Source organism: Microcebus murinus, chromosome 7, assembly GCF_040939455.1.
Source record: "Microcebus murinus isolate Inina chromosome 7, M.murinus_Inina_mat1.0, whole genome shotgun sequence".
Taxonomy (NCBI): Eukaryota; Metazoa; Chordata; class Mammalia; order Primates; family Cheirogaleidae; genus Microcebus; species Microcebus murinus.
The window spans coordinates 17392298-17416934 of NC_134110.1; the positions used below are offsets into that span (position 1 = coordinate 17392298).

General features: G+C 53.4%; 1 protein-coding gene across 2 annotated transcripts in view; it reads right to left on the minus strand.

Moving 5' to 3' along the window:
* Window positions 1-1993: 1993 nt before the first annotated feature.
* PCSK6 (proprotein convertase subtilisin/kexin type 6) overlaps window positions 1994-24637 on the minus strand; it is a 165857-nt gene continuing 143213 nt past the window's right edge. The window contains exons 14-22 of one of the 2 annotated variants that reach the window (XM_012764589.3): window positions 24411-24590; window positions 24216-24254; window positions 19153-19255; window positions 17855-18051; window positions 15804-15891; window positions 11963-12066; window positions 7137-7266; window positions 3799-3911; window positions 1994-3401 (exon numbers count right to left, since the gene is read on the minus strand). In XM_012764589.3, coding sequence (XP_012620043.2) covers window positions 3304-3401; window positions 3799-3911; window positions 7137-7266; window positions 11963-12066; window positions 15804-15891; window positions 17855-18051; window positions 19153-19255; window positions 24216-24254; window positions 24411-24590 — 1052 coding nt within the window. In that variant the 3' untranslated portion in view covers window positions 1994-3303. The remainder of the gene's footprint in view (window positions 3402-3798; window positions 3912-7136; window positions 7267-11962; window positions 12067-15803; window positions 15892-17854; window positions 18052-19152; window positions 19256-24215; window positions 24255-24410; window positions 24591-24637) is intronic. The other variant, XM_076004820.1, reaches the window with a different exon arrangement.

Below are 24637 nucleotides of genomic sequence, written 5' to 3' on the forward strand. Positions count from 1 at the left end.
CATGGTGGTCTCCCCAAGTTCAAGGACACTCCACTCCTGGACACATTTGCCCTTTTACTTTTTTAAAGCTCTATCTTCCCTCCTTCCCATGATGGGTGTGTCTTCTCTAAAAAGTCCAGTTCTCCCCAGCCCTTTGAAAAGCTACAAGATTTTAAAGTCAGTAATGTCAGAAAGGATGGGGATATGCACATGGAGGCCACCGTGATGTGCCAAAGAATTAGGGGATAAGGTCAGAAAAACCCACTGGAAATGAAGCTAGTTTAAAACAAATGCATCGTGGCTGCATTTGGGCAGCTGCAGAATGATACCCCTCCTGCAGAGAGCCAGCCCCGCTCCCTGGGCACAGGCATGGGAGCAGCTTTTCCAGAGTGTCATCAAAGGCAGGTCACTTCACCTCTGCGGGCCTCAGTGTCCTTGTCTGGGAAACAACAGATTTAGAGGATCCATGATCCTGTTACTTAAAATCCGTAAATGTAACCTGCTCCATCTGAGTCCAGACAATCTTAACCTTAAGGTTGGACCATCTGTGAACAAGCACTCTATGTGGTCAATTCCTTTCAACAAGGTAGCATTTAGTCTTTAGGACTTCGTGAACAGCTTCTCAACTCCCCACCCCACCTGTCAGCCCTAGGACGGGCTGGCCCAACCACTTGATGAGGGTACCTGCTCTTGAGGCTGCCTGGTTGCCTTCCTATAACTGGTGTCCTTTGGGGCATAAAGGGAATTTATTTCTGATTCAGCTTCACACATGTTAGAGTGTCAGCTCTCAGTGGGCAAAGAGCTCAGGTTTATTGATATCTGGGCTGTAGGGGCTAAAAGTGTTCATTGTACCTGGGGTAATTAGCAAGTTGCTGGTTTTAATTCCTTGTCAGTCTCATGGGGGAGGTTGACTCCTTTTCGATATTCTGCTCAGTCCTGGCCACAACATCCCAAGCATGCACACTCACTCCTTCACTGCCTCACATTGACAGCTCTGGTCAGCTTGTGCTTGCAGTGGACAGATGTTGGGTTGTGTGTGGCTCTCCCCACTTTCTGAAAGCTGCACACTGCTCCCCTCCTCTGGCACAAAGGTCCTTGCAGCCACATTCTGTTGCACAAGCCTGTCCCTGTGGTCACAGCTGATGGTACTGGGTGAGCACCAATACAAGGCAGGCTGACCAAGTCCTGTGCCTGGGGAAAGCAGGGCCAAGAGACAGACCCTGAAAGTTTGCTCAAGGAGTTGGACTGATGCCAGTTTCACTTGGCATAAGTCTCACTTGGGAGATGCACCGGGTGGTCTTGTAATTTGTCCTATCAATTGGAGAAGCAGGCTATGGAGAGAGAGAAGGGTGCTACCGCAGTGCACAGAGGGTGCAGTTGACATTTAATGCTGGTCCCAGGGTTCCCAAGGCCCTGCTGCTGCACCCTTCCTTGAGATTCAGAATCAACTCTGCATTCACAAAGCAATGCCCCTCACCTACTTTTGCTTTTTCCTAAGTTGGTTCTAGTTGATACATTTCCTTTGCTTGCAACCAAAGGATGCCTAGCCAGTACAAGCTTCTGACCTCACAGAGAGAGCATGGTAAAAATCCCATGCAGCACATAAGCCCTGGGAGCAAGGATTTCAGTCACTGTGCGAAAGACAAGCTGTAACCTAATTCAATCATGCTTGGCAGGTACAGGTGAAGAGGCTTGCAGTCTGGGCTGTGGAGGGCTCTTCCTTGACAGATGGAAGGTGATCCTATATGTGGGGGGGGGGCTCTAGACTCTCCACCCAAGCAGGCCTTTGAGGCCTGAAGAGGGTCTCTTTGCCAAAGGATGTCCTGGGATTGAAACTCTGAAATTTCCCCCACTGCTTTGTTACACTGACGCTTGTTAAAGCCCAAAGAAGACCTTCTACACAATGACACCAGATCCCCAAACCACGAATAAAGCGATGTCCATTTTACACTTTGGTCAGCACTCATGTTTAATTTTTTTTTTTTTTTGCCTTAGGAAGAAATACAGGCTCCTATGCCATGGGATGTTAACTCTTTTATTAATTTAGGGTTAACATTGCATTTGCTTTGTCGATTTCTCTTTCGGAGTTGTGGATTTGATGAACAACAACAGCTGGGTTCTCTCCAGCTCATGGGGACAAGGCCAATGCACTGTGGTCACAGAGAGGAGCAGGACAATATGGAGAAAGACGAGGTCGAAAAAATTTAAGGCAAATGTTACTCCCGTCGTACAGGGAATTGTTCAAGCAGATCTGTGCATTTCAATGAAAATATATGAAACATTTGTCAAAATAATTAATATCGGTAAAAATTAGAACATGTAGCTTATAAAATGCCTACACAGGTTTGGCAGAATCCATCCGACTGTGTCCCGTAGGCTCGTAATTTACACAGACACAGGAGCATCCACCTTAAGAGCAGGTCTCCCGAGGGTAGAGGCCAAGTGTACCTTAGAAGCGATTCCATAACATGGGACGTGACGGGTGATTAACAATTCACGGGCTGGGCTTACATTTTGTTAAGAGGAATTGCTCAGTGTCTCCTTAGCACCCTCCTCAGAAGGCTCTGCATCAGGTAGAGGTGGGCGTTCAGCCCCTTAAGACTCCTGGAGACACAGGCAGGACACAGTACCAAGGAGAGCACGGCTCACTCAAGGGAGAATGCTGCAGAGAAAGAACCTTCCGATTTGGGTTTGGCATTTGACTTTCTAAGCCACTGCTGCGGTTTCAGAAGCAGCCAACTATGCAGAAATAGATACTCCATCCCCAGTGGTCATACCTTTTATGCCCTCAAACCTATTTACAGTCTGACCAAATTGTCCCCTAGACTGCTTGGTGGCAGGAGATGAGCAGGTAGACTGCTGGCCCTTTGTCACGCATGAGGATGGCCCGGAGCTCGCTGGCCAGGCCGGTGAGATTTACTATGGAGCTGCACAAAAGCACGGAGAGAAGAGCGATGTGTTCTGCCAAGCGTCTTTCCTTTCGGCTTTGGTCTTGAAGATTCAGTAAACTTATGGTCCCAGAAGCTGCTCCGAAGCCAGAGCTGTGGATTCCCAGAATTCATTTTGTTCCTATTTAGAGTTTACCAGAAGACTGTAGCCAGCAAGCAGTGTTTGAGAGGATATCACCGTTCTGGGAACACCTCCTAAAGGGCCACCACCCACCTGGCTTGGGTGCCCAGAGAAGCTGCACAAAGACCTTGCTCCTGGGCAGATAAAGCTGTCAGATGCAGGGCGCCATCCCTGACTGGCCAGTAGTCTGGAGGAAGGTGGACGGACAGACGGGTGGACAGCAGAGCCCTGCCCTCTGTGGGCGGCCAGGTGCCCCTACCCAGCCAGCAGGCACGTGCGGCAGCAGAACTGAATGAAGAGCTTCCGTTCGCAGAGCCGGTTGGACTTCACCATCTCACAGAACGTCTCGTCAGCTGGGACCCCATGTCACGAAAGAAAAAGGAGAGAAAGATCAGCCTTTGGGGCTAGTTAAGATCATTTCCATCCTTCCACATTTGCTGTGGTGCACCAGGTAGGCGGGACAGAGAGGGAGGCTGGAGGCACCAGGGCAGTCCCTGGAGTCCCCCTCCTGCAATGCACTTGACTGCACAAGCCCAGCATGGCAGAGGTGGCACCTCTCATGTACAGAGGCTCTTGTTAAGTCTAAGTGACCAGGGCGAATTCACAAGGGGAATGTAGGGGGGGGTGGGGGAGGGGTGTAGGGAGGACACCCAGGCTGGGCCAGTGGGGCCCCTGGGGCCCACGTGCATCTGTCTTTTGGGACAACTGTGCTGGCGGGGGCTGAGGGCCTGCCACCCTGCTGGCGCTCACCGTTGCTGCACGTGTGGTTGGTGATGCAGGAGGTCCCCAGCTGTGTGAAGCCTGCCTTGCACCTGCTGCAGTTCCTGCTGGAGCCTTCGCAGCTCAAGCAGTTCTCGTCACACCTGTGGGAAGACGCGGTCCCCGCTGCAGCTTGGGCAAGAGGCCCCAGTGCTCTGGGCTCCCTTCCTGGAGCCCTCCTACCACCCTCCTGGGACCCCCTCCTGGCCCCCTCAGCTTTGGTCTTCTGTTGACAGGCTGCCACTGTGTCCCCCACGATGCCCTGAGACATGGGCCATGTGTTTGTATGTCCTTCCTCCTATCCCACCTCTTATTGCCCTGGAGGGTGGATGCCCAGTTGGTAGGAGTGTGGCCAGGATAGGACAGCCCTGCTGGCCACTGGCACCCAGCCCACACGTGCTCCTGGAGCCATGTGCTCCCTCCAGCAGCTGCAGGGCTGTGATAGCTTGGGGTCAGGGCCAGACTCTACCTAGGGACATGACAAACCTGACTCTAGAGCTGACCGGAGGGGCTGCTGCCACCCGCCAGGCTAAGCCTCCTTTCCGGCATGCGGGCCTGTGCCTGGGAGGTGGGGAGATGTCCTATAATCCCTCCCGGACAGTTCCGGCCCAGCCTGGCCAGAGATGGACCCAGGGCTGTTTCTAATGCAGAGTAACGTGATCTAGGGCCCAAGGCCACACCAGCAGTTTCACTGGACCACAGTGGCACTCGTTCATTTACGTATCGTCTGTGGCTACTCTTTCGCTACAGTGGCTGACCTGAATAGCTGTGACAGAGACAGTATGGCCCCAGAAGCCCAAACTGCGTGCCATCTGGCCCTTTATAAAAAGAACTTGCTGACGCTGCCCTCAGGCTTGAATCTGCACGTTTCCCATCCAGGGCCGTGTGCGCACCTCCGCTGCACGACTGCCTTTTCCGAGTCCAGCTCCTGGTGACTCGGTCCCACAGCGCTCTGCTCTGCTGCCCACTTCCCCACTGCTGCCGCTGAGGGTGGACAGGCCCCACGGGCAGAGATCGGAGAGGACGGCAGGGCATGGGGGCAGGAGCCCGGCAGGCTGGGCTCAGCGCAGATGCCCTCCCTACCACCTGAGGCCTTCAGTGACCCCAGGCCTCTTTCCAAAGCAAATGGGTTCTGGTTCCACCACTGACCCCACCTCCACGGAGCCCTGGTGCAGCACATGCTCTGCCTGGATGGGAGACGGGATTTTTATCCCCAGGGCGCCGGAGGATGCTGAAACCCAAGTGCAGGCCCTTGGTCTATGTTTGTCATGTGTGAATCCCACCAACAAACCTGCACCCCGGAGCCTGTCCTCTCCCCGAATCCCACCACAGGCCACCCCAGAGGAGGCTGGTCAGAGGACTTGCCAGGGTTGGCTGTGCAGGACCCTGTTTCTCGTGCACTTTTGGGAAGCCCCAGGGATCTGGCCCTTGTCACACTGTCCCCCTACATCTGGCACCTTGGACAATTTGCCCTGCCACGTCCTTGAAGGGCAGGCACGCCCAAAGCAGCCCTCTGGTCCTGCTGCTCTGCAGAGTCACCCCTACCCGCCTCTGCCCTTCTGCTGTTCCGGGTGAGAGTCGACACCAAATTCCCAGGGACACAGGCCACCTGCTATAAGAGCTGCTGTCAGCTTCAATCTGGACGCAGAGTAAGGCAGAAGACGTGCCCCTGAGACTCTGCCCCCATTAACCCGGGAGCTGGGGTGAAAGCAGTCAGTCTACCCCCCAGGCAAGTATCCCGTGGTCTCTCTTTTGCTTTCTGATTGTCCTTGCTGACTCTTGCTAGGTCATCTCACTAAGCCCTGAGGGTGTCGGGCACCCTTTTGAGATACTTAACACAGACTGTTCTCAGCTTTAACCTGGGGTGGCCAACCTGGCGGGCACGTGTCCTGGCCTGGTTTTTCCACATCAGCACCCAGCAGGCTACGTGCTCCCGGGAGCTGTCCTGGCACAGCAGCAGAGAGTGGCCATGGTGCCAGCATGGTGCCAGCATTCTGGGGCCTGGAGGACACCCGTGGCTCTCTAAAAGCTGGCATTGCCTGAGTCGGGAGAGACCCTGCAGAAGCAAGTGGACCGAGGCCATGCTTCCTCCTGGGGGGACTCCACTCTGAGTTTCATCCTGGGGGTGTTTCTCCAAGACCTGGCGTGTCAGCTGCAGCCCTGGGCTTCCCTCCAGGGGGAAGGACAGCTTCCCCTCGCGTGGAAACGAGCACCCAGGAAACTCCCGTCCTCCAGTGCCCAAGGAGAGGTTTGTGGGGCTGCCTGCCTCCTGGGGGGCAGGGGATGCCAATGCCTCTGGGTGCCCGAAGGGGTCCAGCTGCACAGTTGTGTGCATACTCAGCATACCCTGAACTCCAGGGCATTTGACAAATGACAGTGATTAACACTGTTTAATTCCAAGTTCTCCCTGGGTTGCTGTACTTAATTATCTGCAAACCAGCTGGCTGGTTAAAATGAAAGGTTTGCTTCAGACACCTGTGCCCAGGGCGCTGTGCAGGACTCGGCAAGGCTGCACCTTGCAAATGAGTGGCAAGCTTCCTACTTCAACTCAGTAGACTGACTGGGCTGATCCTTGCACAGATACATAACCTCCAGCAGACCCCTTTTTTGTGTGTCGCATAAGTGCAAGAACTTAGCGGTCTCTCATAGGGTTTTGTTTGTTTATTTTTAAGGGAATAGGTTACAACCCACAGCAGTTCTTCTGCATAGCCTGGGGGCCAGACCCCCGTGTGGGGTGGATCTGCCAGTGCTACCAGGTCCCCAGCTGGAGCTGCCCTGCCCTGTGCCTGGGCTCTGGGTTGTGATGTCCCGACATAGGGCAACGTTCAGCAAGACTCGAGGGCACGGAAGCAAATGGTTTCTCCTTTAATGGCCTATGTCCATCAACAAAAGGGAACACTGCAAGGCCCAGAGCACCAGCTAAGAATGGTGGAGTGTGTGGACACGTGGGGGGGAAGGGCAGGGAGGGTGAGAACGGTTAAAGTACATGCACATGGACTGCACAAGAAATGGCCTTAGATTGAGCAGACTGTTGGGATCTTTTACTTTCTCTAAATATCTCATTAAAACAATTTTTTTTAAAGCCCCAAACATGGTTTTCCTGATGACCACCAGTGGGGAGGGTGCATCCTGAGCTGGGGCATGAGCGCGGGCACCCCGTGGAGTCTGCACTGGGGTGTGAGCTCCGCGGGGCAGGCACCTGGCTACTCTGCTTCCCGTGTCACAGCTCATCCCCCAGCCCCCGGGGAAAGAGCCACCAGGCTTGGCTGTCGCTGGACACAGCTGACCACCAATCCCCAGCAGTGTGGGTTCGAGCAGGAAGACCATACCTTCGACACACTTTGTGGGGCAAACCCGGCATCTCCTCTGGGTAGAACCCCTCACCACAGGTTGGCACACATTTCCAGTCTTGGAAGTGAAAGTTTTTCGCACAGTGAATACATTCTTCTCTGCTGGGCCCTGAGAGGTGCAGGAAAAGAAGCAGATGACAGGGACAGCCACTGATGACTATGGCCCAGGCCTGCTGTAGGGAGAGCCAGGGTACCACCTGTGGCCAGTGGCACAGCTGGCATTTCCCAAATGCCTGTCGAGGGCTGGGCTGTCTTCACCCACTCCTAGGGGCGGGCATCCCCATCCCCATTTCTCAGAAGGGGACACGGAAGGCACGAGCTGATCCTACCTCCCCACGGCCCGTGCCACAGTGATTGGCCCTGATGCCAAACACTTCCCTCCAATGGGACCCAGGCCCACTTCTGCTAGAGCCAGTGCAGTAGCCATGTGCTGTGAGTGTACTTTCCATACGCACTGGGTTTCAAAGTCTTCTTATAAATAGGATGTACAACAGCTTGTTAATTTTTTATATGGCTACATGTTGAAATGGTAATATTTCAGATACATTAGGTTAAATACGATATGTTACTAAAATTATTTTTGCCTGTTTCATTTTACTCTTTAAGATGTGGTTACTAGGCAACTTAAAATTGCATCTGTGGCTTGCATTTGACAGAACACTGGGGAAGGTGGCATGGGGAAAAGGAAAGATTTTCACCAACAGAGGAGAAAAATGACAAAGGGCTCATGGGATAGGGAGGAGCGACCAGAAGAGACAAAAGCTCTGGAGAAAAACCCTCAGCTTGGCCCAGAGTCAAAGGAGGACTTGTCAGCCCTGGCCAGATGCTGGACCACAGTGACTACACTGAGTGCCTCCTCTGGGCCAGATGTCCCCAGGGAGCACCTGCTGGGATGTCAGAGAGGCGGCGAGGTGCCATGGCTGACAGCCTAGAGGGTTAGATGTGGCAGGGAACCATCTCAGAAGCTCTGTGACAATCACAGTGCCTGGGGAAACCTTTGACTCACCCACTTAATTTGATTGTAGTCTTAGGTGGAGGCCTGGCAGCTAATGCAGTGGTATCTCTTCCTCCCAGAGTGAGTCTGGACCAAGCTGGGGCCTCTCCTTATGTTAAGGGAAGACCCTTTGCAAGGTTCTGGAGCCCTGGGGACCCCAGACACAAGGCTCAGGGCTCTGGGGCTCGGTCCATATCTTAGGACCACAGCGGCAAGCCTGGGAGGGGATTCTGAGCTCCTCCTTTGACAGCCAGGAAGAGTGGAGCCAAGGAGGCCACAGGATTTTAAGCAAGAGGCAGAAGCGCAGCCCTTTGGGGTGATTGGGCTTCTGTGATGGACCAACATCTCCAGGTAGGGTGTCCTCCCCCTTTTCCTGCAATATGCTGGAAGAGCTGTCCCTCACGATAGCATTCTGTCTGATTTGTGTTGTTCTAGGGTGGAGGTTGCTATCGTGCTTTGGCCGATCCTGCCTCTCCCCATGGCTGATCTCCAGGGTGGGGGGTGTCCACAGGTCAGGTGTGGCGGGTGGGTGGACACGACAGGGCGTCACTCTGCATCGGGCCTTGGGAGCTGTGCAGTGCCCACCATTGTCCTTCTGCTCGTGTCTCACCTGCCGTCACCCCCTCTGCCCCTTCTCCCACACTAGGGTGGCTCGTTCTTGTGTGTACTTAGTTTCATGCTCAATTTATTAAACTTAAAAGTTAAACACATTCAGTTTGGGAAGATGAAATAGCTCTGGAGATGGTATGAGATGGTTGCATAACAATGCGAATGCACTTAATGCCACCAAACTGTATACCTAAAAATGGTCAAGATGGTAAATTTTATGTTATGTGTATTTTACTACAATAAAAAAGCTGATTAAACATATATTTTCTAAGCAAACTACTTTTACAACTATTAAAAATTATGAATTTCAGAACTCAGTGGAAGTCTTTTAAGAATTCCATTAAGTCACAGGTCTTTATAGACTTTGAATGCTTTAAGAGCACTCACGCTCGTAACAATAATAGCAAAATGGGTTATGCTTATACAGGACTAGCTATATCATTTGCGGGCCCAGTACAAAGTGAAAACATGTTGTCCTTATTCAAAAAGCAGGAAAAACATGCCACTGCAGGTATTAAGATGGAAAACATTTTCTTTTGCTATCTCTCTTGGCGTGTTGCAGTGTTTTTTATTTGCTATTTCAAGTCATGCTCTCTCAGGCACTGGATGCTCAGGAGCGAGGGCTGACTTCACAGGCTCCTGGCCACTGCCCCTTGACTTGGTGTGCATGTGCCCATGTGCATGTGCCCCACCGACGGGGTAAGTCGAGTCCCACAAGTCCACTGCATCAACCCACGATGGACAGGCCACCCCCAAGCATCATGACCTCCATGCATCTGGATTGCAGGACAAGAGGCTCATCCTCATTGAGTCTGCTGCCAAGAGCACTGGGACACTGAGGGCCCCGGGTGGGGACAGATGCCACCACACTATGCTCTGAGGATGCCACCAGGCACTTACACCTGCCCCTGCCCCTGTGTACTACCCTGCCCAGGCCCCTGCGTGGGTGGTGGGCAGCAGTGATCACTGGGTGGGAGCAGAGATGGGAAGGCCAGGTGGGCCTGGGTCTCCAGGGCACAGGGAGTGGGTACTGAGAACAGCTGCCTCCAACGAGGTCCATACCTGACATGGAGCAAGAAGCCCCCAGGTGACTTGGAGCAGGGAAGTGGGTCTCACCCCTGATGGCCGCCTGGGCACAGATGTACATGCTTCCAGGAGCTTAGAGAGAACCAGGTAGAGGGCATGGGGAGGAGGGGAGATCCCTGTCCCCACCCCAAGAGGTCTATTAGACCTGCACACTGTTGAATTAAACACCTGAAGTGACAGAGAAGTCACCGGATTGAGATGAGAAAACCTCCCAATGACTATGTAAAGCTTTTTGCCATCAGGCAATCTGGGAGCTTGGAGAAAGGAAAGCAAATGGAATTACTGAAATCAAAACAATGAGTTATAAAACCATGTGCCAGAATGTTATAGGTTGAAGTGACTATGAAATTTAATTAATCAATATTAGTGATGCTTCTTCATCAACCTGGGCTAAAAAACAAGTCAAAGGAACAAAAATGATAGAGCTGGCTTTGGTAGTGTGCACTTGAAGTCTCAGCTACTCAGGAGCCTGAGGCAGGGGGAATCATTTGAGCCCAGGAGTTCAAAGCCAGCCTGGGCAATATTGCAAGATCCTGTCTCTTAAAAAAAAGCAGAAAAATGGGCTGGGCACGGTGGCTCACGCCTATAATCCTAGCACCCTGGGAGGCCGAGGCGGGTGGATTGCTCGAGGTCAGGAGTTCAAAACCAGCCTGAGCAAGAGCGAGACCCCGTCTTTACTATAAATAAAAAGAAATTAATTGGCCAACTAATATATATATAAAAAAAAAATTAGCTGGGCATGGTGGCGCATGCCTGTAGTTCTAGCTACTCAGGAAGCTGAAGCAGCAGGGTTGCTTGAGCCCAAAAACTTGAGGTTGCTGTGAGCTAGGCTGACGCCATGGCACTCACTCTAGCCTGGGCAACAAAGCGAGACTCTGTCTCAAAAAAAAAAAAAAAAAAAAAGAAAGCAGAAAAATGATATATAAAAAGGCAACACAGCAAACTGCTAGGGACACTGCTGAGCTGTCAGCAGGTGGAACCCTTCCAAATGCTGGGCCTGGTGCCTTTTGGGGCTGTCCCAAGAGGGAACTGAGGAGGGCACAGGTCCCACAGGTAGCCTGGGGTCAGCCCTAGTCATCACGTGAAGCCATAGCCTTGGCTTCTCAGGCATGTCTACTCTGGGATCGCATAGCAAATGGTGACGGTGACACGGGGCTCACATGGCCACACGGGGCGGCATTTCTGATGAGAACAGTATCACGGCAGCTGTGATCTAGCAGAGACTGCTGCAAATGCTCAATCTCACATGAGTTTCTTAGAAAGGACTCAAGTGCGGGGGTGGTGGTGGTGGTGTTGGTGGTGGTGGTACAGGAAGAACAGCTATGAGGAGAAAGCTTAACCCAAAATGTATCAGAGCCCACAAACTCCTGGTGTGTTTCAACTTACCTGTGCAAAGAACTCTGCAAAATAAAATGCAATAAAACAAATGAATTCTCTACTTTGCTGCATAAAAACTGTGCCTGGGAGACATCTGTGCTATCATCTTTGTGGGGAATTATAAAACATGTAAGTTGTTTATAGAAGTCTTTTCCTCTTTGAATAAAATGTTCAGAATAAGTGTGGATAGGTACGAAACACTGAGGCTATGTTTTAAAACAACCCCACTCCCATCTGGATTCATCCCTGCCTCTCAGAGTCCTCTGAGCATCAGACACGGCGGCCCCCAGCAGCCGAGCATCTGTCATCCTGTTCGCTGCAGCCTGGCTGGGTCCCTACCCAACGCCGAAACCCCGGCTGCTGCTCAAAGCGGGCCCTTTGGTGATTTGGGTTTTTGTTTGAAATTTTTAAAATTATGGTAAAATGTACATAACACAAAATTTACCATCTCAACCATTTTTAAGTATACAATTCAGTGGCACTAAGTACATTCACAATGTTACGCAACTATCGCCAATATCTATCTCTAGAACTTTTTTCATCTTACCAAACCAAAACTCTGTACCTATGAAACATTAAATCCCCACTTCCCCTCCCCCAGCCCCTGGTAAGGCCTTTGCTTTAGTGTTTTAATGCTGCAATAAAAGAAGAAGCCCATGAAGTCCTAGGGCTTTCATGGTTTCAAGATAGCCTATCCACGGCTGTCTCTGCAACGAGACAAAAGCAGGCGGCGACTCACCCACGCAGGTGCGGCAGGTGTGATGGCATTCCCCGCATCGGATCAGCTCGGAGTCGAAGTAGGTGCCCGGCCCACAGTCTGGAATGCAGCTGCCCCGTGCAAGGCTGTGGAAAAGAAAGGGGCAGCTTTCCATATCTGTTCCAAAATCCCTCTAATGCTTTTCCCGAGAGCAAGTGAAAGCTGCTGGGGAGGGATCTCTGTGTCACTGCAGATGCATTAGGCGGTGGGTGCTGGGCTCCTTCTCCAAAGCCCGTGGCCTGGGTCCCCTGGTCCCTGGGCAGGGGCTGAGACCTCACACTTTCTCCTGCTTTGTGCTGGCTTCTCTTTACTGCCCTTTCTCCAACTCAAATCCAAATGCAAGAGGAGAAGTGGAGCCATATGGGTCACCGCAGGTGGCACACTGGCTGGGTCTCATGGCCGAGTCCCCCTCTAAGTGTCAGCACTTGTGTGTGTGTGTGTATGTGTGTGTGTGTGTCAGGGCCGGGGAGGGTGTTTGGCTCCAAGGCTGACCCTTAACCTGGATCTGCTCCTGCCTCTCCTTTGCTTCAAACCTTCCCCAGCTTCACAACAAACGTGAAATAAAATCCCTCCTTGGGCCCTGGCAGGCCTGTCTGACGCAGCTCCTGCCCTCCTGTCACGCCTTCCCTCACCTTGGTCTCACCAGCCCAGGGCTGACAGGGGCACAGACTCCAAGCTAGACCACCCATGCTGCGGCCTCTGCACCTCCGGCTGTGTGACCTCAGGCAAGCCAGCCAGCCTCTCTGCACCTCGGCTTGCTTTTATCTCCAGTTAATTGGTTCCTGAATCATAAGGTTGTTTGGAGGACTCAATGAGCAAATGCATGTAAACCTCCCGGTGTCTGGCAGACAGCAGTGTAAATAAATGTCACCTACTGTTATTTCTTCAGTTCCTTAGATTGCAGTGTGTTTGATACACACATTTTAAATGGGTTTGCCACTAAACATCTGTCAGATCCAGAGATTCCTGCTATGAGACTGTGATTTGTAAGGAGAAATATATATTTGGTTTTTGTCCCGGAATGTAGCTCCTAAAGCCCTTGGAATTACCTCAGTGATAAGTGCCTTTCTGTATGCTAATAACTGGTGGCAGGGAGGGGGCTTCTGGGTAGCCTCAGGATGGGGGCTGGTTGCCAGGGGAACCAACCCCGTGATTAGAGGGCTGGAACTTTCAGTGCCACCACCGGAGAGGGGAGAGGGGCTGAAGGTTGAATCATCACTCACAGCCTATGGTGTCATCAGTTGTGCCTATGTAATGAAACCTCCATAAAACCCCCAAAGGACAGGGTTCGGGGAGCTCTGGGGTCGTGGGACACATCCCACGTGCAGGGAGGGTGGCGCCGTCCAGCTCCCCAGGGACGGAGGCTCCAGTGTTCCGGCCCCTTCCAAACCCGGCCCTAGGTATCCCCTCATGTGGCTGTCCGTCTGTATCCCCTGTAACCCCCTTTACAATAAAGGGGTAAACGTAAGTCAAGTGTTTCCTGGAGCTCAGGGAGCCGCTCTAGCAAACTAACAGAATCTGAGGAAGGGGCCGAGACAGCTGTGACTTGTAGCCATTCGGTTAGAAGTGCAGGTCACAACTCGGGACTCTGGGCCTCGTGGCTGGTGTCTGAAGTGGGGGACAGTCTTGTGGGGCTGAGCTCTCAAGCACGGGATCTGACGCTCCCTGGTCATGTCAGAGTTGAGCTGTATGTGTTATAGGACACCCGTTGGTGTCCACTGGGGGACTGCTTGGTGCGTGGGGAAAAGCCACACACATTTTGGTGACCGGCAGTGAAGCGCGTTGCACGGACTGCGTGAGAGTAGGAAACGTCTACGGGTGCTCACGCCCCTCTGCCCGATGGCGGACGCCTGTCCAGGGCTCTGCCTTGTCACGGGGTCAGGGCTGCTGCAAATGGCAGTTAAATCACGTCTTTAATAACTGACACTCCCCTGCGAGCATTTATCCCCCTAAAGAGATGGATGGGCTGGGAGGCAGCGGCTTGGCTGCTTTCTCGTTGCTTCAATGTGACAGCAATGATTTGAAGTCACAGCTTAAGAGGATATTGGGCAATAAAGGCAAGCTCTCTGCGCATTACAGCTGGCGATGTTTTCAGAGTTTGCATGCCCCTCCGAAAGCTCATCATTGCTGGAACTACAGCTTCTGTTTGTGCAGCCACTGCCGAGAAGCACTTTCTCCCCATGACGCTACTCCTGAACCAAGTATCTGACTTCCCACCTCCCCATCCCCTCCTGTGGGACTGGAGGCAGAAATGTGGTCCCGGGCTTCTCTCCTGGGAAACACGCAGGTTCCAGGGAGCTGGAACCACAGAGCCCCCTCTCCCTGACACCTTCAGTTACCAGCCTGGATTAAGGACCCACTCCTGGGCTGCCTGGCCCCCAGCCACCGCTGCAGCTGAATGTCTCCTCCTTCCTCTTCAGCTCTTTTCCCTTTGGGGATCCCTGTCCTGGACCAGTTCAGCCTTTCCCTCCTAACCCTGCCTCATCCAGCCAACAGGCTTAAATGACAGCAGGTGTGATGTGTGACTTTGGGGCTCCTGCTTCTCCTTCCCACCCCGGGGCTCCCAGGTGCTTGGGACCTTCTCCTCCCCAGTACTCTGATCTGGAAGAAAGGGGCAGGGGGGAGGAAACCTGGTGAAGGCAGCCATGTAGCGCCTCCTGGGGAAACAGTTTGTCTCCCTGTTTGCAAAATGTGAATAATACCTACAACTACTTCATAGGTTGCTGCAAATATTAAATGAGGTGCATGTGGAGTAAGAACAGATATGCTCAGTATGTTTTCTTCCTTTGTTCCTTGCTCTAAAAAACTCCCCCTCCATGGTGAACTTCATATGCCCAGCAGCATTTGAGAGGAGACAGGGCTGGGGCAGGAGCTGCCGCCCGCCAGCGCCTCACTGGGCGAAGGCTGCTCCCCGCCTGGACCGCAGCAGCCCCATCACCTGCCAGCCTGCGGGAAACGCAGAGGCTCAGGCTCCTCCCAGACCCACAGCACCAGAATCTCATTTGAACGTGAGCCCTGGCGATCTCCGCACACCTCTCCTCTCCGCCTCTGCAAGACGAGCTGCTCTCAGGACCCCTTCCCTCCCTTCCAGCAGTGCAAGCTGGGTGCCCATCCCTCCACTGTGGGAGTGGCCGTAGCGCAAGTTCCACCAGAACGCTTTCTAAGCTTCTAGAATCTAGACGGTAATTTGGAGGAACAAGTAATGTATATTTGATTACATCAAATGCAATTTGGTTGCCTTAAATGGGCTAAACAAATGTTTGGAAATATTCCAATAACAATCATTCACCCAGTAACATGTTTCTAAAGGAAATGTGTGCCAAGCTTCACGGGGCTGAGCTTGGTGGGACGGGGAGAAGCAGGAATCTAAAAAGCATCCTCAGGGAGTGATGAGGATGGGGAAAAATGAGAGAGCAGACCGAGTGGGGAGGAGAGAAGGTGGGTTAGCCACCATAGCTGAGCCCTGGCCGGGACTGGAAGGGGAACTGGAGTAGGTGGAGTTACTGGTGCCTAAAAGAAGCTGTGCTTCCGGCTGGAGCGCCTCCCCCTCTAGCAGGAAGCGCTACTTTATGTGATGGGATCGAGTGTTGCTCTGACCAATCCTCCAAATGCTGTGTAAAATGCAGAGACTGCACCCATCCTCTCAATCAACTACCTCTACATGGACACGTGATTTCCACAGACTCGGAATCTTTACCCTGAAACCTCCAGGCCTCTGAAATTTTAGCATTTAGGAAACAATGCAAACACTTGGTAAATTGATGGCAGGAACTAAAAAGTGCATCCATGCTTTGGCATTCTTCAGGTCTCCAGGGGAATTTACCTGAATCCTTCTTTACAGACAGTACATTTCTCGGGTTCGTCCACGCACTTTTTACAGCTTGGGTGGCACTTAAGGCAATTTTTCTGGCCTGGAGAAAAAAAAGAGGAGGGACAGCATTGACGGGAATCAAATTTGGGCCAACGAGCCCCAGCATTTCAAAGTAGGGTTGGTAGGATGGCTCCGGCCCCAAGTCTATCTCCAGGATGGATGGCACAGTGCTCGGGCAGCAGAGGCCACATGACACCACGTGCCTGGGGCTTTGGGTCACAGATCCTCACCTTCCTTTTCTAGGGTAGAGTGCTCCTGCCACCGCCAGGCTTTGCAGGTGGTCCCTGTCCAGAGGAGACAGGCCCTGCGTCTACTTATCCAGCAGTGACTGAGGCCAGTCCCTGGCTGGCTGGGCGGAGTTTAATCAGGTGGACAGCCTTACAAACACGACCAGGTGTGTGTGGCAGGAGGCTGAGAATGGTGCTAGCTCCTGTTAGTGCATTCACAGGGGCCTCTCCTGAAGACTTGCGGTTATATACGGTGAGATGGGAACCTAGGATGGGCTATCATACCTCCCAGGGGGATTCTGGGTCACCCCTACTCCCACCTGCATCTGCAGAGGTTGTTATCTGGGTCACTCCCGTTGGCACCTCATTAAACACCACCTTGCGCCACTGCTAAGTGCTTGCGTGTTCTGGGCCTGGGAGCCAAGGGCTGCCTGCTACACCTGTGTCCTCCTCGGGGCCCCACAGGTGGCACTGCACACATGAAGCAGCTGCTCAGCGAGGACACGTTGGGTGAAAGAGAGTGGCCTGGAGAAGAGGCCGGGGACAAAGTCACTCCCACCCTGAAGGCAGGTCTGGCTGGCAGCCCAGGGCAGGTGTTTGCAAAGGCTGTGAAATGTGTCTTGCATGACTTTTTGTTTCCCCTCTAAAGAGAGTCTGGTTATTTGACAGCTTCATATGTTTTTAAAGATTTCCTGGCTCCTTCTCCACAGTGGCCGCAGCAACGCCGTGACAGGGTGGACCAGTGGCCCCTCCGGTACAGCGGAGCCCCAGAGGAGGCTGTGGGAAGGCCTGCTACCTACACAACCACAACGTCACAAGGTAGCTTCTTTAACTTGTTTGAGAATTATTCCCCCATTAATCTAACCCAGACCCTTTCTGGTGTCTCTCCCAGGGTAAGGTGAATTGCTGAGACACAGGCATGTGGTCCTGGTCCCGGGCCCAGAGCCCCTGCCCATCCCCCGGCCCTCATGGGACAGGCGGGACAGCAAGACACCTGGTCTTGCTGCTCTGAGTTCGAGTCCCAGCTCTGTCACAACTAATGGTGGGCCTCTCTAACCTCTCTCCGCTTCGATCCCCATCTGTAAGATGGGAAACCACTGCCCTGCCCACCTCTTAGGGGTGTGGTCACTCTCTGTCCAGTGTGGCACAAAGGCCAACCTGTTCCTTCTGAGCCCAGTTGACATCAGTCAGCACACTCCTCTTCATTTTCAGAGGTCTGCAAACCTGCCCACACTTAACCCCCAATTTCAGCTCGGCAGCTCTTCCTGGGAGGGGCTTTTCCCCAGTTTCAACCACCAGTTCCACAAGCTCCCGTGGAATGCCTGATCCCCGCCCAGTGCACACGCCCTGCGTTACAGAGAAGCTGACAGCATAGTGTTTCCTGGAGGAGACATTACAGGACAGACAGCAGGACATCGTCTTCTGGTATCTCAAATCAGACTGAGCCCAAGAACGGCAGCCCTGAGCCATCTCTCTGCCCACTCTCAATAGTGGACATGGACTTGCCGATGTGTGAAATCCCCCGGACTGTCAGGACTCATTTCAGCATCACTTTGACCTGCTCCTGGCCAGGTCTGCGGATGAAATGCTGTTAGCCAACAGGCCTGAGAGCTTGGACTTCACCGTCTCCCCCTCCCTCCCCTGTTAAGGGTCCTTACTCGGAACAACACAGTACAGGAAGCAGAGGGCCAGGAAATTCTCCCAGTAGAGGGGACACCAGCCCAGAGACAGGAGAGCTGGCCCATCAGTTCTTGTACCCAGGGACATGCCACTTACTCTCATCGGCATAGAATCCTGCAGGACAGAGGGTCACGCAGGTGTTCATCTCCTGGTGGTGATAGAACCCACGGCGGCAAGACAGGCACTGCGTGGGGCTCCTGCTGGAGCAGGTCTCACACCCCTTGTGGCACCGGCGACAGCGTCTTGCTGCTGTGTCCCCAAAGTAGCCCAAGGGGCACACACTCACGCACTTCCTGTGGGAGCAGGAGCAGGAACGGGTGAGGACCTGCAGGGCCTTGCCAACTCAGCTCAGCCCCACACCCGCCCTGCAGCGCCACCCTGAGTCAGCAAAGGGCCCAGGGGGGAATGGCAAACCCTTACTGTCGCCTGTCTCAGTGAGAGCAGTTGTGAAATCAAGGACGTGGATAATAGCCTGGGAGTCCTTTCGTTTCAAAGCGGGCCCAGTAGGAAGTCCTGAAGCTGTGTGTGGCTTCCCACAAGCACCGTGATGTTGGCATTTGACTTTCAGAACTTTTGACTCTGGCAAAACCCACAGTGTCTCACGGGCAGTGAGAAAGCCAGCAGGGGGACTGCTTTTGCAACGTGGCAGGTTGAGTGCACGTTGGGAACTCTAGGATACCATGAGAGCCACGTGGGCACCCTGCTGCACCGTGCCGGGCCACGCCCGTGCTAGGGTCCTCGTGGGACTGCGCCAGCAACTTGCAGGTGCATCCGTCACCCAGGCCTCTAGGACACCCAGCAGTGCCCTGTCACCTTGGCCTCCTGGGCCTGCCATGTGTAGCACATGGTAGGTGCTCAGGAAAGTTTGTGAAATGCATGAATGGACAAGACAGCAGCTGCAAGACTGCCCAGGGAGAGAATTTGAGAAAGTGGTGATGCCAGGAGCTGGAGGAGTTCAGGGCACAGAGCTCAGGGCTAGATGACAAGGCCACACAGGAGTGCATAGCCTGTGCGAGAGCTATGTCCCCCCAGCTGGCCCAGTGAGGCCAACAGTCCTGGGCTCTCGAATCCGGTTTGTCTGCAGTCCCCATGGGGCAGCCTTGGTGTGCTCAGCGTGATCCATTTCTGTCTAACAACGTGGACAGAAAAAGGTTTATAAGCCTGGACGCCACAGTGCCATGGCTTCTGATTTCTCCGTAATAGATATTACTTGTGTGATTAGAATGCAAAGCTACTAAAAATTTTAAAAGTCCAAAGAAGTTAATCACAATGTGATGTTTTCTGGGGTGTTACATTAATTCCTAATTGGGGCATCGGGTCGTGGAGGGGCTAAGAACATAACTCAAAACAGGCTGCCTTAGCGGCATGCTCAAGGGCTCCAGGACACGCAGTACCTGCTGGTCTTGAGGTTCCCCAGGCTGAAGTGGACGCAGTTCAAGCACTGGTCTGCGTTGGGGCCGTCACAGCCCTTGTTACCACACTCCGGATGGCACGCACCTTAAAGACACAAGCATTGCCTTTCATCCAGAGAGACGCCGTCTCGATCAAATGCAATCCCATGGGTCCCCTCATCTGGATGTCGCAGCTCAGCAGGCCCTAGGGAGTGGCGGGCCCTGCTGGGGAATTCCGTCTCCCCCAGAGCTGAGCCTCAGTGGGCTCCAGTGGCAGGGAGTCTGAATGCTCTGGATAGCAGAGCAAGCCAGCACCCGGGGCAGATGCAGGACCCAGATCAGTGGGGAGAGGGGGATTGTGAGGGCCTGGAGGAGAGGTGTCGGGGCACAGAAGCTCTGAAGAACTCTGTTCGGTTTATTCACCAGCACCAGAGGCTCATGCTGAGACGAGCTGGCACTTTTGATTTCCAGTGTGAAGGTCGGAGCATCGCAACAGGGGGTGTTCATGGTGTTAGGGAAGCTGCGATGAGCAAACACGGATTAGGCAGGAAGAGGGGAGAAAACTCCCCACGTGCCGCTGTGCTGGGAATGAGGATGGATGTGCAACGGGTTCAGGACTACCCCGTGTGGCTGTAGCCAGGCAGGTCTGGGGTGGGCAGAGACAGGCTGGCAATGCCACCTGCTGCTGATGCTTTCCATGCATGGCTGCGCCCCTTTCAGCACGCCTGCTTCTGGCTCCCACTCTCCGGCCCTCAGGGCTGGGCCCCAAATCCCAACTCTGAGAGCCTGTGTGCCTCACCCTTCTAGATCCTTCCCAGGTAGGCCTCAGAGATGAGCCCTTGGCTGGGGCAGAGCGGGGCGGGGCATGTCTGCAGAAGTGACACACTCCCCGGCACTGGGGTGGGACTCCCTGCCTATCCGCCCACTCGTCCCTCCTGCACTGGGGAAGTGGCCCAGGAAAACCTCCCGGATTGTTCTGAGGAGACGCAGGGAGGACTGAGAGGGGAATACTACCGCTTTTGAGTTTGGGGAAGAAAAAATTTTCTCCAAGGTGTCAGTTGTCACTGGGGGCTTCGGGGTGGGGAGTGAGTTCCAAAGCAAAGAGGAGTTAATCTGCTGGCCACCCACATTTGGTGGGGACTTGAGGGAGAGACAAAAGTCCTCATTCTCTGCTGCCCACAATGGGGCTTTGCTGAAGCGCACAAAGCCCTCTTCATTCGCCTTAAAGAGGCGCCTGCCCCTCCCAGCATCAGACCCGGTGCATTCAGTTTCCTTCCCGAAGGCTCGCCATTGTGTATTCCCAGGTTTGTGCTGTGGGGCCACACCACTAACCTCCCTCAAGCTGAGTTTGCCTTGAAGGACGCCCTGGATGCAGCTCCTGGGCGGTGCTGGCGTCTTGGGTGACACTACCTGCCATTTCCAAAGCCAGTGGCTGAGGCAACACCTGCTCCCTCAGCTCCAGGCTGTTTCACTATCTTGGAGTCAGTTCTCATCTGATTGGATTCCTTGCCCACCTCATCCCAGGCCATCTCTGAGGGTAGCCTTAGAAACCCTTGCTGCATTGTACTGCTGTCTCTAAGGACTCATGGAGCCGACACATGAGTTTGGGTGCTGCACCCCTGCCTCCCACCAGCTGAGGCCTGCCCAGAGGTGGCCTTGCTGATGCAGGGACACAGGGCTTCCCTCCTGAGGCCCAGGGAGGCAGCAAGTCTGTTTTCTTGATAAAGTGAACACTGTCCTCAATCTTAAGAAGAGCAGGGTGGGGTGGGACGGGGAAGTGACAGACCAATTTCCTCACTCTGTCCGGGCGCAGGAGATGGGAGCTCCAGGCAGGCAGGATTTGGTCCAGTGTGTTCCCTGCTATGTTCCCAGCACCTGGAATGGCGTTTGGCTCAGAGCAGGTGCTCAATAAATATCTGCTGAGTGGCTGAACAGGGAGTGTACAGACGAGAAGAGAGTGGGTGGGAACAGGAACAGTGCAGATGTGGATGTCCTCACCATCTACAAGAGGGAATGTTCCAGGATGTCCCAGGAGGCCTCAGCCTTGGGGAGGGGACTGGTGTGGTGCTTCTAGCCACTGGCCCATGGTGTATGGACTTCACCCCCTGCCCCGGCCTCTCTGCAGTGGAAAATTTAATCAATAATCCCAAGGGGAGCCCCACGCAAGGCTAGGGGGCACTCAACAGTAAGGGCTGCAGAACCTCCACACGGCAAGAAGGTCACCCACGGGCCAGGCTAAGACCCCAACCAAGAGCTGAGGATACCCAGATAAGCATCTGTAAACAGACCTCCCCAGCACAGCTCTCTGCCTGAATTGTGCTTAAAAGCCAAATATCAAGATTCATCTCTCCCATGAAGTGTTCTTGAATTAAATCCACCTGGCTGGCCATCTTGTCCCAATCACTCTATCACCCTAAGAATGTTCTGGTACAGCTGGAACTCATTCTCTGGGTGAGCATATTATTTATGTTGCAGTTTGTACTTACATCTGCTTTTCCTCTTTCCCCAATAACCGTGAAAGTTCCTCCCTGACCCACTCACTTCCCAGGTCGCTTTCCATAACTCCCAGTACAAGGCTCCAAGACAAGGGGAGCCCTAGGAACACGACCAACGCGCTGGCTGACGCCGATCCCTCTCTTCATGGGGTTAAGACCGACACAGGTTTACTTGAAAACCCCACCTTACATCCTTTGTGGAGCAAATCCAGGATAAAAAAAAAAAACCCCAAACAAATGAGTGTTAGAAAGCAACCCGGGAGTCCTTGGTGGGCTTTGTGTTCAGACCAAGTGCTGACGGAAGAGCAGGGTTTTGTATCACCATCTTTTTTTTCCAAGAAAAGTGTGCTGGCACCTCACCGTAACACTCCTGGACCACGCGGAGTGGCACACAAGAGCGGAGCGGGTTGACTGCGGACGAGAGGTGCCAAGGAGAGTCACAGACCACTCTCATTACAAGTGTGGTCTTTTTCCTGATTGCTGTGTGATCTCAAGTTTCTTAACGCTTCTGGGCCCCTCCCCTTGTCTGTTGAGTGAGTGAGGACCTGCTGAATCTACGACTCCACACCGTCCTGCTCCGGACAGGCCTCGCAGCCTGTGAATCAACTCCCCCGTACCCTGTCCTGGCACCCTGGCTGCCAGACAACACCGCCTGGGCTCCCAGCTCCCCTGCAGCCCTGCACGGATGACAGCACTGTCCCGAGCTGTCCTCAGCCCACTCAGTTTCTTTTGCTTAATGACTGCTTCTTTCCTGAGACCCAGGCTTCCCTGCATCCTGGCCTCTCGGCCACTCTCTTATAGGAACCTGAGCCCCTGCGAGCCTCCTGCCCTCATCCTTGCTGGTTTCTGCGTCTGCCAGCTCCCCAGTCCCACGCCACCTCGAGTGCTTGCTATAGGTGCAGACTCCTGAGCACCCCAGATCTGCTGATCCGAGTCTCTGGGCAGGACCAGCCCCGGGTCTGCTCCTCAATCCAACATCGTGTTGGGCCCCTGGGGTGGCCTCCAGTTGCACTTGTGACCCAGTGGGGTGGCCAGCACCACATAGCTGTCCACCTCCAGTACTGTGGCACTGATGTCTTCCTGGTACCCTGCCCTGGCCCCTGAGGCTACGGCCCTTTCTCCCCACTGGACCCTGGTCCCCAGTCCTCCCTCTCAGCAGGTGATCTTGCCTGCTGCCATCCTGGGACTATTGCTGTCTGTGAGTATTTCCTGGACTTTCCTCTTGTACCTCCTCCATTTCTCTGCAATTGCTCTCTTATCCACAGGGTCCAGTGGCCCATCACGCCCAGAACACCATGCCCATGGCCAGCTCCCCACATTCTGGGTGCCCCATCCCACGGCCCCCTTGGCTTTGCCATGGACTCCAAGGTTGCTCTCCTCCTTCGTCCTTTGCCTTCCACACCATGGCACCCTTTGCTGCTGGCCCCTCTTCACTCTGTCCCGGTCTCTGAACAGGCTCTCCCTGACATCCTGGTCTGCCTGTCCCGCTTGCCCCTGAGACTGCAGAGTGTCCCTGAGGGCTGGGGATGTATCTCATTCCCATGGAGACCCCCTCTGTCCATCTGGGCCATGCTCGGGAGAGGCTGGCTGATTCGGACTGCAGAACAGAATTATAGCAAGTGTGCAAAGCTGAAGTAAGCAGCAGATTTTAAGAAAAAAAAAATCAGTCCTTTATTAATAATTACTGAATCTTGCCACAGTTTATAAATCACAAGGGGAAACAGAGCAGATTAGTCCATACATAATTCAATGCTCCATTTTAAAGGAATAGTAGGAGAAATTTAAAATGGAATCAACCATAATTTATGTTTGATTTGTATTGGTAGAATTCTCCATTTTGTTATTTTTTTTTCAGAAGATATTAGATAACTCAAATCCTCAATATTCTTCGATATCACCCATCATTTATCAAGTAACTGTAATATTTAGCTAAGGAAAATATGCCCAACCAGAAACACCCCATTTTGAACAAATCGCTGTTGGATGCCTCAGAGGGAAAGGAACAGCTTCCAACCTAACGCACTAATAAAACCGTGCCCGGCTCAGCGGCTGGAGATGTCCCAAGCCCTCTCTGGGCTGCCATGGCTCTCGGCCACCTTGCAACATAAGCTGGTGGCCCAGAGCCAGCGGCCACCTTGGCAATGGGTGGTTGGAGAAAAAGGATTTGGACAAGGTGTCTTTACGTGCTGTAGAATTTTAAGACTTTTTTGGGCAGCATCAGTGTCTACTTATGTTGTCTCTTGAGACTCTTTCCTGGGTCTTCCATTGGTCCTCCGGGTGGCTGGGATCTCTGCGGCCACCTCCTCTCCTGACTGGGCTCACTGAACCCAACCTTCCTGGGCTCTGTGAGTAACCTTGTCCTTCCCACATCCTGGCCACAAGGACTGAAAGTGGACGGACCCGAGAGAGTCAGGAGGCTGAGCCATGAGTGGGGGCCTTTGAGGAAAAGGGGGTGCTCCTGGAGCCGGCTGTTTAACCAGGGGCAAGTCCTGCTTCTGGTTGGGCACATAGGACCTTGCTTTCCCAGCCTGCGAAGCTTGGAGAATACTTACTGGTTTGAAGCATACTTACTGGTCTGTAAAGTATTAGGAGAGCCTTGGGTGGAGGGAGCTGTGTGAGTGCAAATTACCATCATTATTAGGACTCGAGGCAAGAGAAGACAGAACCATAACCCCCACCTTCTGCCAGGGACAGCCCCATATTTCAAGAGCTACAGTGGAAAAACAAACTTGCAGAGGCCCTCTCCTCTGGCTTCAGGTTCATTACCTGTGTAATCTTCTTCGTCCTCGGGAACCTCGACCTGGGATGGTGGCAGAGCAGCCTTGGATGGCTCCAGCTCCGGGGTTGAGAGCTCCAGCATCCGGGAGCGGGACTGATGGGAGCTGAAGGTGTGGTACGGGTGCTCCGCCGTGCCATACAAAATGAGGCTCCATTCTTTCAACTTCCCTGGAAGGCACCAAACCCAGAGTCACCTTGAGAAACACTTGATGTAC